Source organism: Phacochoerus africanus, chromosome 13 (genome assembly GCF_016906955.1).
Source record: "Phacochoerus africanus isolate WHEZ1 chromosome 13, ROS_Pafr_v1, whole genome shotgun sequence".
Classification (NCBI taxonomy): Eukaryota; Metazoa; Chordata; class Mammalia; order Artiodactyla; family Suidae; genus Phacochoerus; species Phacochoerus africanus.
Window position 1 is genome coordinate 25,542,801 of NC_062556.1, and position 18,176 is coordinate 25,560,976.

The 18,176-nt window shown below is 43.4% G+C and overlaps 1 protein-coding gene and 1 non-coding gene across 5 annotated transcripts in view; one reads left to right on the forward strand and one right to left on the reverse strand.

Annotated features, from left to right (window-relative positions):
- MTRF1 (mitochondrial translation release factor 1) overlaps positions 1-18,176 on the forward strand; it is a 34,425-nt gene that overhangs the window by 10,470 nt on the left and 5,779 nt on the right. For all 4 annotated transcript variants that reach the window (XM_047756229.1, XM_047756227.1, XM_047756228.1 and 1 more), the window contains 6 exons: positions 2,732-2,813; positions 3,249-3,356; positions 6,146-6,318; positions 9,174-9,291; positions 13,707-13,843; positions 16,110-16,208. In XM_047756229.1, coding sequence (XP_047612185.1) covers positions 2,732-2,813; positions 3,249-3,356; positions 6,146-6,318; positions 9,174-9,291; positions 13,707-13,843; positions 16,110-16,208 — 717 coding nt within the window. The remainder of the gene's footprint in view (positions 1-2,731; positions 2,814-3,248; positions 3,357-6,145; positions 6,319-9,173; positions 9,292-13,706; positions 13,844-16,109; positions 16,209-18,176) is intronic.
- On the reverse strand, positions 4,068-4,174 carry LOC125113676 (U6 spliceosomal RNA). Its single transcript, XR_007131541.1, has one exon. It is a non-coding gene; the product is annotated as a U6 spliceosomal RNA (small nuclear RNA).

An 18,176-nucleotide genomic window follows, 5' to 3' on the forward strand; every position in this document is an offset into this window, starting at 1 on the left:
GTACCATGTTGCTCTTTGTCATATTTGCTCTCCTCCTACCTTCAGTCTTCCCTATTCTAGGAATCCAGTAGGGGCTCTTTTTTTTTTTATTGTGTATGGCCACACCTGTGACATATGGAAGTTCCCAGGCTAGGGGTCGAATCAGAACTGCAGCTGCCAGCCTACACCCCAGCCACAGCAACGCCGGGTCTGAGCCTCATCTGTGACCTACACCACAGCTCATGGCAATGCCAGATCCTTAATCCACTGAGCGAGGCCAGGGATTGAACCTGAATCCTCTTGTGTACTAGTCAGATTCATTACCCCTGAGCCACAATGGGAACTCCTTTTTTTTTTTTTAATTGAAGTGTAGTCGCATCACAATTTTGTGTTAGTTTCAGGTGTACAGCACAGTGATTCCATTATACCTGTGTATACACGTGTTTTTTTTTTCAGATTCTTTTCCCTTTCAGTTTTACCAAATATTGAGTATAGTTCCCTGTGTTACACAGTAGGTCCTTGTTGGTTATCTGTCCTGTAAATATTAGTATGTTATGTTAATTCCAACCTCCTAATTCCCCCCCTTCCCTTTTGGTAACCATAGGTTTGTTTTCTGTTTGTCTATTTCTGTTTTGTAAATAAATCCATTTGTATCTTTTCTTTCTTTCTTTCTTTTTTCTTTTTGCCATTTCTTGGGCTGTTCCTGCGGCATATGGAGGTTCCCAGGCTAGGAGTCGAATCGGAGCTGTTGCTGCCGGCCTCCGCCAGAACCACAGCCAAGCCAGATCCAAGCCGCGTCTGGGAAATAAATACACCACCGCTCACAGCAACACCAGATCTTTAACCCACTGAGCAAGGCCAGGGGTGGAACCCGCAACCTCATGGTTCCTAGTCGGATTCGTTAACCACTGAGCCACGGCGGGAACTCCTATCTTTTTTTTTTAAGATTCCTTATATCAGCGATATCACATAATATTTGTCTTTGTCTGGCTTACTTCACTTATTGTGATAATCTCTAGAGAGTCTTTTAAGGGTTAAGGAAGATGAGGTAGAGGTAAGCGGTAGTTTTTTCCCTGATTTAAACAGCTGTCTAATATTCTCTCCCACATGCTCTATTATTTCTAGTAGAGATGGACTATTTCAAAAATTGTGAGTAGGTTCAGGATCCCGCATTGCTGTGAGCTGTGGTATAGGTTGCAGACGTGGCTCGGATCCCATGTTGCTGTGGCTCTGGTGTAGGCCGGCGGCTACAGCTCTGATTGGACCCCTAGCCTAGGAACCTCCATATGCCATGGGAGCGGCCCAAGAAATGGCAAAAAGACCAAAAAAAAAAAAAATCATGAGTAGGGAGGATCATAACACATAGATACTTTCAGTTTGATTTGAAAGACTTTTTAGGAGTTCATTGTGGCTTAGTGGTAACAAACCTGACTAGTCTCCATGAGGATGTGGTTCGATCCCTGGCCTCACTCATTGGGTTAAGGATCCCATGTTGCTGTGGCTGTGGTTTAGGTCGCAGACCCAGTTCCAACCCCTAGCCTGGGAACTTGCATATGCCACAGTCTGGCCCTAAAAAAAATAAAATAAAAAAAGTCTTTAAAAAAGACAGGCTTTTTAGAAGTAATAAAAATAAACTTGCTTCCCTTTTCTTCCTGACGTTGGCTACCTTCTTTTATTTTTCTCTTTCATTTATTTATTTTTTTCTGTTATCATTTTAGGGCCGCACCCAAGGCACATGGAGGTTCCCAGGTTAGGGGTCGAATCAGGGCTACAGCTGCTGGCCTATATCACAGCCACAGCCACGCAGGATCTGAGCCACGTCTGAGACCCACACCACAGCTCATGGCAACGCCAGATCCTTAATCCACTGAGCAAGGCCAGGGATCAAACCCGTGTCCTCATGAATACTATTCGGGTTTGTTAACCACTGAGCCAGGCTGGGAATTCCTTGTCACAATGGAGAAACTATTTGAGCCTTAATCTATTTTTTCAACAGCACCTCTACTGAGAAGACAGGGCAAAGTCTGGTGTCGGCTGTCGTTGCTGAGAAAAATATGTAATCATATGTTAAGAATCCTTATTTTCTCCAAATGAAGACTTTCAACGCTTACTTTTTTCATTAGATGAAAGAAGTTGCTGTTCGGGACTAATAAGAAACAAAATCTGAAGACAATTGAATGGAACCCTGAACTTTGACCTAAACTTCTGCAATTTAGAAAATTAAGATAATCCGATAGCATTGTAGAAAATAGCTCAACAAGTAACTTCATTGTTTATGTGAATTGATTGCTTATTTTAGGCCTAATTGTACCTACTTATTAAAGCATTTTAGGACCTCTTTGGGATGCTTTAAGATTTTGTTCATTACTGGGAGTTCCCGTCGTGGCGCAGTGGTTAACGAATCTGACTAGGAACCCTGAGGTTGCGGGCTCGGTCCCTGCCCTTGCTCAGTGGGTTAACGATCCGGCGTTGCTGTGAGCTGTGGTGTAGGTTGCAGACGCGGCTTGGATCCTGTGTTGCTGTGGCTCTGGCGTAGGCCAGTGGCTACAGCTCCGATTAGACCCCTAGCCTGGGAACCTCCATATGCCGCGGAAGCGGCCCAAAGAAATAGCAAAAAGACAAAAAAAAAAAAAAGATTTTGTTCATTACTGATTTTTTTTTTTTTTAATATTTGGGGTCTTTTAAGTTCAAGTAATAGTAGTTTACCACTGGAAAAATACACACTAATACTGATTTTTTCTTCCCTTTTCAGCTTTTCCGGAGTCTAGTGCCAAAGGAGAAATATGACAAAAACGAGGTTATTTTAGAGGTGACATCTGGAAGAACTACTGGAGGTAAATAAAATTATTTTTATTGTAAATGCTCTCAAAAAATACTTCACTGTTTCCTTGATTTGACACACTCTAACTTTATTTTATTTGTTTCTTTAGGGCTGCACCTGCCGCATGTGGAAGTTCCCAGGCTCAGGATCGACTCCCACAACCACAGCTACGCCAGATCTGAGCCACCTCTGTGACTTACACCACAGCTGACGGCCATGTCAGATCCTTAACCCACTGAGCGAGGCCGGGGATCGAACCTGTGTCCTCATGGATGCTAGTCAGATTTGTTTCCACTGAGCCGCGACAGAAACTCCAACACACTGTAACTTTAAAAGTTTGTTCAACATGTTTCATTTGGGAAGTAGTCACACCTCACCTCCTAAGGGGCTTGTACCCAAGGAGGACTCTTAAAAATGTGTGCTGATTTTCTGTTTTCTTCACCCTTAGGTGATATCTGTCAACAGTTTACCCGGGAAATATTTGATATGTACCAGAATTATTCAAGCTACAAACACTGGACTTTTGAACTTCTGAATTATACACCTGCTGATTATGGTAGGCATATTGAAGATTTTGTCCATAGATAATGCTGCAGATTATTTTTCTTTTGATCTGGATAAGAACTGTGTTGTCCCATTTTGTATTTTATTTTATTTTATTTATCTATCTATTTATTTATTTTTGTCTTTTTGCCTTTTCTAGGGCCGCTCCCGCGGCATATGGAAGTTCCCAGGCTAGGGTTCCAATTGGAGCTGTAGCCACCGACCTACACCACAGCCACGGCAACGAGGGACCCGAGCCCCGTCTGCAGCCTACACCACAGCTCACAGCAACACCGGATCCTTAACCCACTGAGCAAGGCCAGGGATCGAACCCGCAACCTCATGGTTCCTAGTCGGATTCGTTAACCACTGCGCCACGACAGGAACTCCTGTCCCGTTTTTTAAATACACTTGATCTGTATTTACTAAATTCTGTGACATGGACTCATCAGTCACAGTGGCTTACTATAGAGTAGAATTCTTTTTTAAAAATTATTTTTATTTTTTCCATTATAGTTGGTTTACAATGTTCTGTCAATTTTCTACTGTACAGTAAAGTGACCCAGTCACACACACACACACACACACACACACACACACACACACACACACACATATGCATTCTTTTTCTCATATTATCTTCTGTCATGCTCCATCACAAGTGACTAGATATAGTTCCCTGTGCTATACAGCAGCATCTCATTGCTTATCCACTCCAAATGCAAAAAATATGGAACGCTTCATGAATTTGCGTGTCATCCCTGTTCAGGGGCCATGCTAGTATTCTCTGTGTTGTTCCGATTTTAGTATCTGTGCTGCCAAAGCAAGCACTAGGGTAGAATTCTTACTTTGGGAGAAGAGAGAGGGAGGGAGGGAAGCAGGCCTCTAGGGAGGAATACCTGAATGAGAGAAACTTTCCCAGTGGAGGAAAATATTGTTCAAAGCCAATTAAGGTTTTTCCTCTGAAGGACTAATGATTTGTTAGATGTTTATTGGGAATGCAGAAAAAGTTAGGTATCTATCTTTGTTTTCAAGAAGCTCCCACTTTAGTTGGGCCAATAAAAACTTAGATATTGGAGTTCCCTGGTGGCACAAAGGATTAAAGATCTGGCATTGTCATTGCTGTTCCTAGGGTTCCATCCTTGGCCCTGAGACTTCCACATGCCAGGGGTGCGGCCAAAAAAAAACAAACAAACTTAGACAACATAAACAATAACGAACAGTGCAAGTCTTTAAACTTAATACTCAGGAGTTCCTGTCGTGGCACAGCAGTTAACAAATCCGACTAGGAACCATGAGGTTGCGGGTTCGATCCCTGGCCTCGCTCAGTGGGTTAAGGATCCAGCGTTGCCGTGAGCCGGGGATGAGGCTCAGATCTGGCATTGCTGTGGCTGTGGTATAGGTCGGCAGCTGTACCTCTGATTGGACCCCTAGCCTGGGAGCTTCCATGTGTCACGAGTGCAGCCCTAAAAAGAAAAAAAAATAAGTCCCTGATTCATCAGTCAGAGGAGGGGCTTATGGGGGTCAGGCGATGAAATCTTCACAGTAATGTACAATGAAGTTTTAGCTTGGGTCAGTCTCACAGTGGCCCCAGTGGACCCCTGAACCTATCATGTGGTCATGTCCCCAGCTCTGGGTACCTAATTGGAACACCCCCCCAGTGGCCCCCAGACCTGTGGGGTGAGGACAGTTATGGTGGAAAGGCTAAGTGGAAGCCACTAGAACTGGCTCTACCTCAGAAAGTAATAATCCAGAAGTTCTTGCCCATTCCTGGAGAGACAGCAGAGAGAAGGGCCACTAAGAAGGACTTGAAAGATGCAGGAGTCACGATTCCCACCACATCCCCTTTCAGCTCCCTTCTTGGGCCTGTACAGAAGGCAGAGGGATCTTGGATAATGACTGGATAATTGTAACCGTAGCCAAGTGGTGACTCCAGTGGCAGGTGCTCTGCTAAATATGGTTTCATTGCTTGAGCAAATTAACACCCCCAGTACCGAATATGTAGCTGATGATCTTTCAGATGCTTTTTTTTCTCCATACCTGGCAGTGCCGGATCCTTAACCCACTGAGCGAGGCCAGGGATCAAACCCACATCTTGGATGCTAGTCAGGTTCGTAACCTACTGAGCCACAACAGGAACTCCCATATGTTCATGTTTAGACCAAAGTCAAGGAGGAGGGAGTTCCCTCTGGGGTGCAGTGGGTTAAGACCCTAACTGCCATAGCTCGGGTCGCTGCAGAGGCGTGGGTTCAATCCCCAGCCTGGCACAATGGATTAAAGGATTCCACACTGCTGCAGCTATGACTCAGATTCAGTCCCTTACCAAAAAAAATCATAAAATAAAATTTTGGTGTATTTTCTTTTATATCTAAATATACTTACTTTGGGAAAATATAGTTTTGTCCCTTTTTTACGTTCTCATGTCAGGCTCTGTGTTTACATTCAGGCCTTAGGTTAAGGGTATTTAAGATCCTGGTCCCAGAGTTCCCGTTGTGGCCCAGCAGAAACGAATCCTACTAGGAACCATGAGGTTGCGATTCGATCCCTGGCCTCGCTCAGTGGGTTAAGGATCTGGTGTTACTGTGAGCTGTGGTGTAGGTTGCAGACACGGCTTGGATCTGGCATTGCTGTGGCTGTGGTATAGGCTGGCAGCTGTAGCTCCGATTGGACCCCCAGCCTGGGAACCTCCATATGCCGCGTGTGCAGCCCTAAAAAAAGCAAAAAATTAAAAAAAAAAAAAATTAAGATCCTGCTCCCTCTCAAAGTAGAATTCATTGGCATTTCTGGAATATTTCTTCATAGGTGGGCTACATCATGCAGCCGCCCGAATTTCCGGTGCCAATGTCTATAAGCACTTGAAGTATGAAGGTGGGATTCACCGAGTTCAGCGGATCCCTGAGGTGGGCCTGTCGTCAAGGATGCAACGCATTCACACAGGCACGATGTCAGTTATTGTGCTGCCTCAACCAGATGAGGTAACCTTCTGCATCAACTCCCCCCTCATGCCATCGTCGATGAAAATCAACCGCAATTGCCTTTTCTAGGAAAACCTCCTGTGCGTTCTGTCTACTCACAGAATACGTTTTTTTTGTTTTGTTTTGTCTTTTTTTGCCATTTCTTGGGCTGCTCCCACAGCATAGGGGGGTTCCCAGGCTAAGGGTCCAATCGGAGCTGGAGCCGCCGGTCTACACCAGAGCCACAGCAACGCAGGATCCGAGCCGCGTCTGCAACCTACACAACTGATCACGGCAACGTGGATCCTTAACCCACTGAGCAAGGCCAGGGATTGAACCCACAACCTCATGGTTCCTAGTCGGATTCGTTAACCACTGCGCCACGACGAGAACTCCAGAATACTTTTTTAAAAAATTTTTATTTATTGTTATTTCCCTAATACAATTTTTTTTTCTACTGTACAGCATGGGGACCCAAGTACGCATACATGTATACATTCTTTTTTCTCCCATTTTCCTGCTCCATCATAAGTGACTAGACAGAGTTCTAAGTGCTACATAGCAGGGTCTCATTGCTAATCCGCTCTCAAGGCAATAGTTGGCATCTGTTTACCCCAAGCTCCCCATCCACCCCACTCCCTCCTTCTCCCCCTGGGCAACCACACGTCTGTTCCCCAAGTCCATGAGTTTCTTTTCACTCACAGAATACTTCGGCACTTCCAATGTGTGGGGTTCATTTCCCCCTCCACAAAGCAATTCTTCGCTTTTTTTTGTTCTTGTTGTTGTTGTTGTTATGGTTTTTTGGGTTTTTTTAGCTGTGCCTGAACTCATTGTCTTTTTATCTTTTTATTTTTTGGCTGTATCCATGGCATATGGAAGTCCCTGGGCCAGGGATCAAACCCACACCACAGCCGTTACCTGAGCCTCTGCAGTGACAATACTGGATCCTTAACCTGCTGCACCACAAGGGAACTCACAATTTTTCAATTCTTTGTGGATAGTACGTGGTTGTCCTGCAATTCAACTCAATTCTGACACGCTGTACTTAGGGATAGCCTCAGATCCCACCAGCTAGACTCGGTCCACTGTATGGCTTCCCCTCCCACTTCAGAGGCCAGTCACAGGATCTGGTTTGTCTTCTGTCTATGACCAACTGGCTATCCATCTATCTGAAGGTTCCCTTGACCCCCTCCTTTGGTTCAATAATTTAGGAAGTGGGAGTTCCTGTTGTGGCTCAGAGGTTAATGAGCCTGACTAGTGTCCATGAGGACACGGCTTTGATCCCTGGCCTCGCTCGGTGAGTGAAGGATCCGGTGTTGCCGTGAGCTGTGGTGTGGGTCGAAGACTCGGCTTGGATCCCAAGTCAAGGTGGCTGTGGCATAGGCCGGCGGCTGCCGCTCTGATTAGACCCCTAGCCTGGGAGCCTCCATACGCTGCAGGTGTGGCCCTAGAAAAAGATAAAAAGAGAAAATGACAACAACAACAACAAAACACTGATTGTAATCTTAAATCCTAGAAATAACCTATCCTGGTAGATTCTGTTTTCTTTTTTTCTTTTTTTTTTTTTTGGTAAGATTTTTATTTTTTCTATTCTAGTTGATTTATAGTGTTCTGTCAGTTTCTGCTGTGCAGCAGAGTCACTCAGTCACACATGTATATATATTCTTTTTCTCACGTTGTCTTCCATCATGTTCCATTGCAAGTGACTAGATATTGTTCCCTGTGCTGTACAGCAGATCTCATTGCTTATCCACTCCAAATGCAATAGTTTGCGTCTGCGAACATTTTCTTTATTTTATGAAAGAGAAAATGGTGTTCAGAGGTGTGTTAAGTGACTTGCCTGAAGCCACCTCGCTCGTAGTGCCAGAGCTGAAATTCAGACCCTGGGCAATTAACCCTGGAGCCAGAGTTTCTTGCGCTGAGCTGCCCTGGGCTCTTGCCTTCATCCTCTGCTCCTCTCTGTAGGAGCTGAAACAAAGCAGTGTCGCTTTGTTTAACCTCTGTGCTTGCGTAGAGCAACTTGAGTTTGCTGCTGCTCTGCACGAGTCTGGAAATGACTGTGAAAGTGCTGCAGTAATTGATTTGGGGACAAATACATTTTAGTGACTACTTGTATTTGCAAATACAGAATCAGGGAATAAGGAGGAGCAACTTTTGTAAATACATACAAACATATTTATTTTTTACGTATTTGGTACCCAGTGTAGCTTTGGGATGATGGATGATGACACTTTTGAAAGATTATATTACTCAGTGATCAGCATCATAAGTCAGTGTTAAAAACAGCATCTGTTGGAGTTCCCATCGTGGTGCAGTGGAAATGAATCCGATTAGTTCCATGAGGATACAGGTTTGATCCCTGGCCTCGCTCATTGGGTTAAGGATCTGGCACTGCCGTGAGCTGTGGTGTAGGTCGCAGACATGGCTCGGATCTGGCATTGCTGTGGCTGTGGTGTAGGCTGGCAGCTGTAGCTCCAATTGGACTCCTAGCCTGGGAACCTCCATATGCCCCAGGTGTGGCCCTAAAAAGGAAAAAAAAAAAAAATAATAATAGCATCTGTTGGAATAGGGAATCTGTTATTCATTATTGTATTCGATATACATTATTTCACTTCTTAGTCAAATGGCTATGGCTTAAAACAGTACAGTTTATTTGAAACATCTTGGAATCACTTTAGTGTTAAAGCATTTGTTGGACTTCTCTGTGGCTCAGCAGGTTAATAAGGATCCTTCATTGTCACTGCAGCAGCTCAGGTCAGTGCTATGGCACAGGTTTGATCCCTGGCCAGGGAACTTCCATATGCCTCGGGTATGGCCAAAAACAAAAAAGGTATTTGTTGAGTGTGGAATTTACTTAGGCTGCACTTTTTTTCTAGGTAGATGTGAAAGTGGATCCCAAGGATTTGCGAATAGATACTTTTCGAGCCAAAGGAGCAGGAGGACAGCATGTTAATACAACCGATAGTGCCGTCAGACTCGTCCATGTCCCCACAGGTAAGCTAGTCCCCTTTTGCTTTTGAGCTTTTTTTTTTTTTTTTTTTTTTTCCGGAGCCATCCCTGTGGCCTGTGGAAGTTAGTGCCTGATTTCTTGCATGAACCCTTTAAGGTGAGGCTGAGGTCATGGGTCTAAGGTCCCCAGTGTGTTCATATCCCCTTCTGTTTGGAAAAGGTACGTTCTTGGCTTGTGTATATATTTAAGGGTGAGGTTCTAAAAGCTCTGAGTGCATGAGGGCCACTGAGTCACTACTGAGTTTCAGCTGAAGGGCAGTCAGGTGATGGGGCCCCTGGAATGTGCGCATTCATAGATCTTTTGTCTTGGGTGGTTTGTTTTCTCCTGTAACAAATCCTCCAGGATGCACTTGACTGGACGATCAAAGTCTCACCATTCAATAAGCAAACTTTTACTTAATCCTTTTTTTTTTTTTTTTTGCAGTCCTATGCATCACATTTGCCTTCCTTTGCACCTATGTCATCTCAAGGCCGGAGCTTTCCTTATTTAATTCTCTAAAGCCTGTAGCTCCTGGAGTTCCCATTGGGGCTCAACAGAAACAAATCCGACTAGCATCCGTGAGGACGCAGGTTCAATCCCTGGCCTCACTCAGTGGGTTAAGGATGCAACATTGCCATGCGCTGTGTGCAGGTCGAAGATGAGGCTCGGATCCTGCGTGGCTGTGGCTGGCAGCTACAGCTCCAATTTGATGCCTACCCTGGGAATCTCCTCATACTGTGGAGGCAGTTGCAGCTCCAGTTTGACCCCTAGCCGGGAGAACTTCCATGTGCCACAGGTAAAAAGACAAAAACAAAAAACCAAACCAAACCAAACCAAAAAAACAAGATGCAGTGTTTTGGTTTGGTAAAAACCCTATACCTCACACCTCCTACAGATTGAGGACGGGGACTTGAAAATCTAGTTGACTTTCTATGTTTAGCCCCCAGGCTATCAGCCCAAACTGCTGAGGCACGCAGTGCCTCAGTGCTGACGCCTGCCTGGCACTCAGCCGGCAGATGAGCTAGTTTCTGGTCAGCATCACCCTCAGCAGAGAGGTTGGCCTCAGCCTTTGCTTTCTTCCTCTCTGCTGAGTCATTTGCCATTCTTCCATCCACTTTCTTTTCTCTTTTTCTTCTTTTTTTTCTTTTCTTTTCTTTTTTTTAAATGGCCTCTCCTGTGACATACACAAGTCCCTGGGCCAGGGATTGAGTCCAGAGACCCATTCGACAGCAGCAGCAACGCCAGATCGCTAACGCACTGCTCTAGGCCAGGGATCAAACTTGTATCTGGGGAGCGACCCCAGCCACTGCATCTTGTTTTTCTGTTTCGGTTTGGTTTGGTTTGGTTTTTGTTTTTGTCTTTTTGCCTGTGGCATATGGAAGTTCCCCCAGGCTAGGGGTCGAACTGGAGCGGCAGCTGCCGACCTATGTCACAGCCACAGCGACACCAGATCCAAGCCTCATCTGCAGCCTACGCTGCAGCTCACAGCAACGCTGAATCCTTAACCCATTGAGCCAAGCAGGGATCGAACCCGCATCTTCATGGATACTAGTTGGGTTCTTAACCTGCTGAGCCGCAGTGGGAACTCCCACTGCAGTCAGATTCGTCACCCACTGTGCCAGAGTGGGAATGCCTCTCTTTGTGTAAGTCAATTTACTTTTTTTTGAAGTATAGTCGATTTACAGTATTTCAGGTGCACAGCCATCCATTCACTTTTCTATCTTTGTATATTGTGTTTAGGATTTATACACATCACCTCATTTTATTTCTGACGGAGTTTGTGTCCTTGTTCTTGTTTTAGTGTGATTTTTTTTTTTTTTTTTGTCTTTTTGCTATTTATTGGGCTGCTCCCGCGGCATATGGAGGTTCCCAGGCTAGGGGTCGAATCGGAGCTGTAGCCACCAGCCTACGCCAGAGCCACAGCAACGCGGGATCCAAGCCACGTCTGCAACCTACACCACAGCTCACGGCAACGCCGGATCGTTAACCCACTGGGCAAGGGCAGGGACCGAACCCGCAACCTCATGGTTCCTAGTCGGATTCGTTAACCACTGCGCCACGACGGGAACTCCCTAGTGTGATTTTTAAAAAAAAGATGAAGCCATTTTGAAATCGTGTCCCTTTTAAATTTTAATTCATTTCCATAGACTTGTTATTACTTGTGCTGTTTGTTATAGCAGAAGTTAAAGTAATAGGATAATTTTATAATTCTCTTAAGTTCTTTATTGACTTTTATTCCCTAAGAAACTGTAAAAACCTGGAGTATATACCATGAGCAAAAGTACAGAAAAATCTGCTAACGGGAGTTCCCGTTGTGGCTCAGTGGTAACAAACCTGACTAGTATCCATGAGGACTCTGGTTCAATCCCAGGTCTCGCTCAGTGGGTTAGGGATCTGGTGTTGCCGTGAGCTGTGGTGTAGGTCACAGACTCGGCTTGGATCTGGTGTTGCTATGGCTGTGGTGTAGGCCGGCAGCTACAGCTTCAACCCCTAGCCTAGGAACTTCCATATGCTGAGGGTGCAGCCCTAAAAAGACAAACAAACAAACAAAATCTGTAACAATCCTCAGTAACCACTGTTGGTATGGATCTTAGGTGTATATCCTTCCAAATTCTTTTCTATGCATATGTAAATACATCCTTTCTCACTGCAAGTGAACTTGTATTTGTAGCTTACCATAGTTTACTTAAGAAATCCACAAATTGCTGAATACTTAACATGTTTTAGCTAAACCCTGTTTTCTTTATTAAAACAGTCAAGAGCAGTAGTAATTAGCTTAAGATGATTTAAAAATTAAAAACAAGGTAAAGGTGATCAAAATTCTGACAAAATGAACCAAAATACTTTAAAACATTAAAGGATTATAAATCCACCCTGGGCAGCCACAAAATGCTGACTCTGCAAACTGACTGATGATTGTCTTGTCAGGCCAGACTTAACCTTGGGCCAATTTATTTTTTACTCACTTAGATCTGGTTCTGTGACTTAATCAGAACTTAAGGCTCTTTTCTTCCTTCCTTTCTTCCTTCCTTCCTTACTTCTTTCTTTCTTTCTTTCTTTCCTTCTTTGGGGGCCGCACCTGCGGCATATAGAGGTTCCCAGGGTAGGGGTCGAATTGGAGCTGCAGCTGCCAGCCTCTGTGACAGCCACAGTAACACCAGATCTGAGCTGCATCTGCAACCTGCACCACAGCTCACAGCAACACTGGATCCTTAACCCACCGAGTGAGGCCAGGGATCAGACCCAAGTCCTCACGGAAACTAGTCAGGTTCGTTACTGCTGAGCCACAACAGGAACTCCTAGGCTTATCCTTTAAATTGAGGTTGTTTACGATATTAAATTGGAGTTGATTTACAATATTATACTAGTTTCAGGTGTACAACATAGTGTTTCAATATTTTTATAGATTATACTCCATTTCAAGTGATTACAGGAGTTCCCATTGTGGCTCAGCGGTGAAGAACCCAACTAGTATCCATAAGGATGCAGGTTGGATCCCTCGCCTCATTCAGTGGCTTAAATATCTGGAGTTGCCCTGAGCGGTGGTGTAGATTTCAGATGGGGCTCGGATCTGGTGGCTGAGGTGTAGGCCGGCAGCTGTAGCTCCAATTCGACCACTAGCCTGGGAACACCTATATGCTGCAGGTATGGCCCTAAAAAGAAAAAAAAATTAAAAATTAAAAAAAATAATAAAGTGATTACAGAATAATGACTATATTTTCCTGTGTTATACAGTATATCCTTCTTATTTGAAATACTTCCATTAAGAAAAATCTAAAGAGCCATCTACAGCAAGTACCATCATAACCCAGGTTATAGAGTGTGCTAATTAAAAATTTAGTAAGTGGAGTTCCTGTCGTGTTGCAGCAGAAACGAATCCAACTAGGAACCATGAGGTTGCGGGTTCGATCCCTGGCCTCGCTCAGTGGGTTAAGGATCCCACCATTCTGTGAGCTGTGGTATAGGTTGCAGATGCGGCTCAGATCCCTTGTTGCTGTGGCTGTGGTGTAGGCCAGCGTCTAGACTCCTAGCCTGGGAGTCCAATCAGACTCCTAGCCTGGGAACCTCCGTATGCCACGGGTGCAGCCCTAGAAAACGCAAAAAGACAAAAAAAAAAAGAAAAAAAATTTTTAAGTGTATTATTAATTTTTCTTAGCCATGCCCACAGCATATGGAAGTTCCTTGGCCAGGGACTGAACCAGTGCCATAGCAGTGCCAATGCTGGATCCTTAGTTCACTCGGCCACCAGGGAACTCCTAATTAAAATGCTTTTAATCCTTTTCCTAATTAATCTCTCTCCCTTTAAAAGGTTCCTCAGTTCTTTTTTATCAATTTTATTGAGATATAATTCACACCTCATTTCTAGTCTAATCTGGTTTGTGGAAGCTCCAGTTTAATTCTGATCCCTGTTATTTTTCAGGACTTGTAGTAGAATGCCAACAAGAACGATCACAGATAAAAAATAAAGAAATAGCTTTGCGCGTGTTGAGAGCTAGACTCTACCAGCAGATTATTGAGAAAGAGAAGTGTCAACAACAAAGTGCTAGGAAACTGCAGGTAAGAATTTACTTAGTGTAAAAAAACAACAACAAAAAAGAATTTACTTAGTATAATAACTTAATGCTCTGCATAAAAACTCATCCTTTTCTATAGAAAATGTAGTAAATGTTCTTGTTCAAACGGGAATACCTTGGAGCATAGGAAAACATGCCCATTTGTAAACAACAATAATTTAAGACTAGCAAGTTGTGGCTACACTCGGACATGCCACTTTGCAAATAAGTGGAAGTGATATGCCTAAACTCAAAATCATTTCCCAGTTGCTTTTCCTCCAATATTTGTATCATAATTGTCTTTAGAGGAAATTAGCGTCAAAGACAATTTTCTGGAAATTAAGAGATTTTTCAGCTTTTTAAATTTAAAAACTTATGCTCTTACTAAAACTTTATGAGAGATCAAAAAATATCTGGCACTGCCAAAGACTGGTAATAGCAATCCCTTCTGTTGCAGTCTGAGAACAAGGAGTAGAAGAGATTTCTTTTTTGCTGTTTACCCTTTTGTACTTCTTGAATTTTGTGTGATACACATTTATAGTATTATTTATTCAAATATATAGATACATTTTAAGCAGAATGAATAAATGTCCTTTTAAGTAAACAAAGTATCATATGATTTTAAAATCTAAAAAAGGTAAAGTTTGTCTTTAAGAAAAATTGGAAGAGAAAGTGAAACCCAGAAATAACTGTTTTTGAGTTAGTTGCAGATAGTTACGCTACAGTAAATTTGGAAGATTTTGTGGCCTTTTAGGACAATGAATTGTATAAACCAAACGTTTATTATTCTTTTCATTTTACTGTCCTAATCTTTCACACTTCTAGTTTCTGTTACCCACATTCTAACTTGCAAATCATAAAAGTGACAGGATGAATAATATATTAATTCTCTGTTTGTGGTAATCCCAGTTTGTGCCACAGTATTGGTATAACATTTGCAGACAGGAATGCTTATTTACAAGCCACTGCCTCTTTTTTTTTTTTTTTTTGTCTCTTTAGGGCTACACCCGCGGCATGTGGAGGTTCCCAGGCTAGGGGTCCAATTGGAGCTGCAGCTGCCGGCCTACATCACAGCCACAGCAACACAGGATCCACACCACATCTGTAGCCTACAGCACAGCTCACGGCAACGCCGGCTCCTTAACCCACTGAGCGAGGCCAAGGATCGAACCTGTGTCCTCATGCACACTAGTCAGATTCGAGGAAACTGTGTTTTAGGAGAGCTAAGCAGGGCAATGCAAAGTCAGCACAACAATTGATGATTAATCAGGAGATTTTCACAGGACTGTGTGAAAGTAATGAGCCTTTGAATGATAATAGACATGGAAAGGGAGGATATAATAAAAGATCCACTGGAAGTGGGCAGTTGGAGAAGGTCTGTTCGTTTAGGTGCCTGTAACAAAGCCTGGCAGATAGTAAGCTCCTGAGAAACGTTATTAAAGTGTAGGTGGCAAGTTTCCTACTTATGGAGTTCCCATCGTGGCGCCGTGGTTAACGAATCTGACTAGAAACCATGAGGTTGAAGGTTCAACCCCTAGCCTGGGAACCTCCATATGCTGCGGGAGCGGCCCAAGAAAATGGCAAAAAGAAAAAAAAAAAGTTTCCTACTTAGATCAAAGGGAACGCTGTGGGGTCATTTATATAAACCAGGAGGAAGAACTGACTGAGATAGAAAGCTAATTTGGTTTTAAATGTTTTGAAGTACCAAAAAGACACTAATTCTTATCGCATCACTAAGCTTTACAAACCTATAGTCTTAAACAATAAGTTCTGCCCATTCTTATTCCTTGTCACTTTGAATATATGAATTTTTAAAAAATGCTTTATTATAGTTGAGCTACAATGTTCTGTCAATTTCTGCTGTATGAATATATGAATTTTAAAAATATTTAAACTGAAAAAAAAAATGTTTAAACTGTTAAAGGAGTTCCTGTCGTGGCACAGTGGAAATGAATCCGATGAGGAAAAATGAGGTTGCAGGTTCCATCCCTGGCCTCGCTCAGTGTGGTTAAGGAGCTGGCATTGCCCTGAGCTGTGGTGTAGGTCACAGACATGGCTCAGATCTGGAGTCGCTGTGGCTGTGGTGTAGGCCGGCGGCTGTAGCTCTGATTCGACCCCTAGCCTGGGAACCTCCATATGCCGCAGGTGCAGTCCTGGAAAAAAAAAAAAAAAAAACAGTTAAAATAGAAAAGTCATTTACAAGTACTTTTTCCATTTTAGTAAACGTAATTATAAAGTTAAAATATAAATTGCTTTTTGTTACGGCACAGGTGGGAACAAGAGCCCAGTCAGAGAGAATCCGGACCTATAACTTCACCCAGGATAGAGTCACTGACCACAGGATAGCATATGAAGTTCGTAATATCAAGGTAATATCACTGAGTGTGCTTCATGTACCTTTGATTTTCAAAGAAAGAACAGTCAAATTCTAGACAGTAATCTCTGAAATATTACCGAGTAATTTAAAGTCATTGTGATAGTTTATGTTAGTACCCAAAATTTGCAAACAATTTTATTACTTTGCTGCTAAGAATATGCCAGTTTTGAAACAGCTATCTTTTACTTTATTTATTTTATCTTTTTTTTTTGTCTTTTTGTCTTTTTTTCTAGGGCTGCATCCAAGGCATATGGAGGTTCCCAGGCTTGGGGTCCAATCAGAGCTATAGCCGCTGGCCTACACCACAGCTCATGGCAACGGCAGATCCTTAACCCACTGAGCAAGGTCAGGGATCGAACCCACAATCTCTTGGTTCCCAGTCAGATTCGTTAACCACTGAGCCCACGACAGGAACTCCTATTTTATTTTTTTAAGATACATATGTATATATATATTTTAAAGTATAGTTGATTTACATTGTGCCAATTTCTGCTCTACTTCAAAGCAACTCAGTTAAACATATATCTACATTCTTTTTTTTACATTCTTTTCTATCATGGTCTATCCTAGAAGATTGGATATAGTTCCCTGTGCTATGCAATAGGACCTTATCCATTCCTTTTTCTTTTTTTTTTGTCTTTTTGCCATTTCTTGGGCCGCTCCCACAGCATATGGAGGTTCCCAGGCTAGGGGTCGAATTGGAGCTGCAGCCACTGACCTACGCCAGAGCCACAGCAACACAGGATCCAAGCCGCGTCTGCAACCTACACCACACCTCACGGCAACGCTGGATCCTTAACCTACTGAGCAAGGCCAGGGATCGAACCCTCAACCTCATGGTTCCTAGTCGGATTCGTTAACCACTGAGCCACAACGGGAACTCCGGACCTTATCCATTCTACATGTAATCGTTTGCATCTACTAACCCCAAACTCCTAGTTCATCCCATTCCCCCCACGTCCCCCTTGGCAGGCAACCACAAGTCTGTTCTCTTTGTCTGCGAATCTGTGAAACAGCTATCTTTTAAATTCTAAATTGTTATACAATCATAATGTGTTCATGTATTTTCTTTTTTCTTTTTTCTTTTTTTTTTTTTAACAGCTTCACCCACAGCATATGGAAGTTCCCAGGCTAGGGGTTTAATTGGAGCTACAGCTGCCGGCCTACACCATAGCCGCAGCAACACTGCATCTGAGCCATATCTGCAACTTGTGTCACAGCTTGTGGCAGCAACGCTGGATCCTTAACCCACTGTGCCACAGCAAGAACTCCTAATCTGTCTCCTTTACCTTTGTAACAAGACGGTATTCTCAGAAGTTAAAATGCAATTTTTTTTTTTTTTAACAGCCACATCTGCGGCATATGGAAGTTCCCATGCTAGGAATGGGGTCAGAGCTGCAGCTGAGGCTTGTGCCACAGCCGCAGCAACGCCAGATCCTTAACCCACTGACTGAGGCCAGATGTCAAACCCACATCCTCATAGATGCTAGTTGGGTCCTTAACCCGCTGAGCCACAGTGCGAATTCCAGGTTGCATGCCTTTCTAGAGTTTGGAGTCCTCTTCCAAGCTTATGTGGTTGTTGGCAGAATTCCATTTCCTTGAGTTATCAGAGTAAAGCTCTCATTTTCCTCCTGGTCATCAGCTGGATGCTGCTCTCAGCTCCCAAAGTCCCACCACAGCTGCTTCCTCCCTAGGCACCTCCCTTTCACCCTCTCCCACTTTGAAGCTCTTGTAGGACTGTCCTTTTTAAGGACTCACCTGTTTAGGTCAGGCCTACCTGGATAATATTCCTTTTGATTAAATCAGTGTTAACCAATTAACCATCTAATCACTGGAGTGGTTTCCCCTCATATTCACAGCTTCTACCTACACTCGAGGGAATTTTGCAAGGTGTGTACACCAGGGGGCATCTTACCCACATTTCTTTCTCTCTCTTTTAATTTTTTTATTATTATTATAA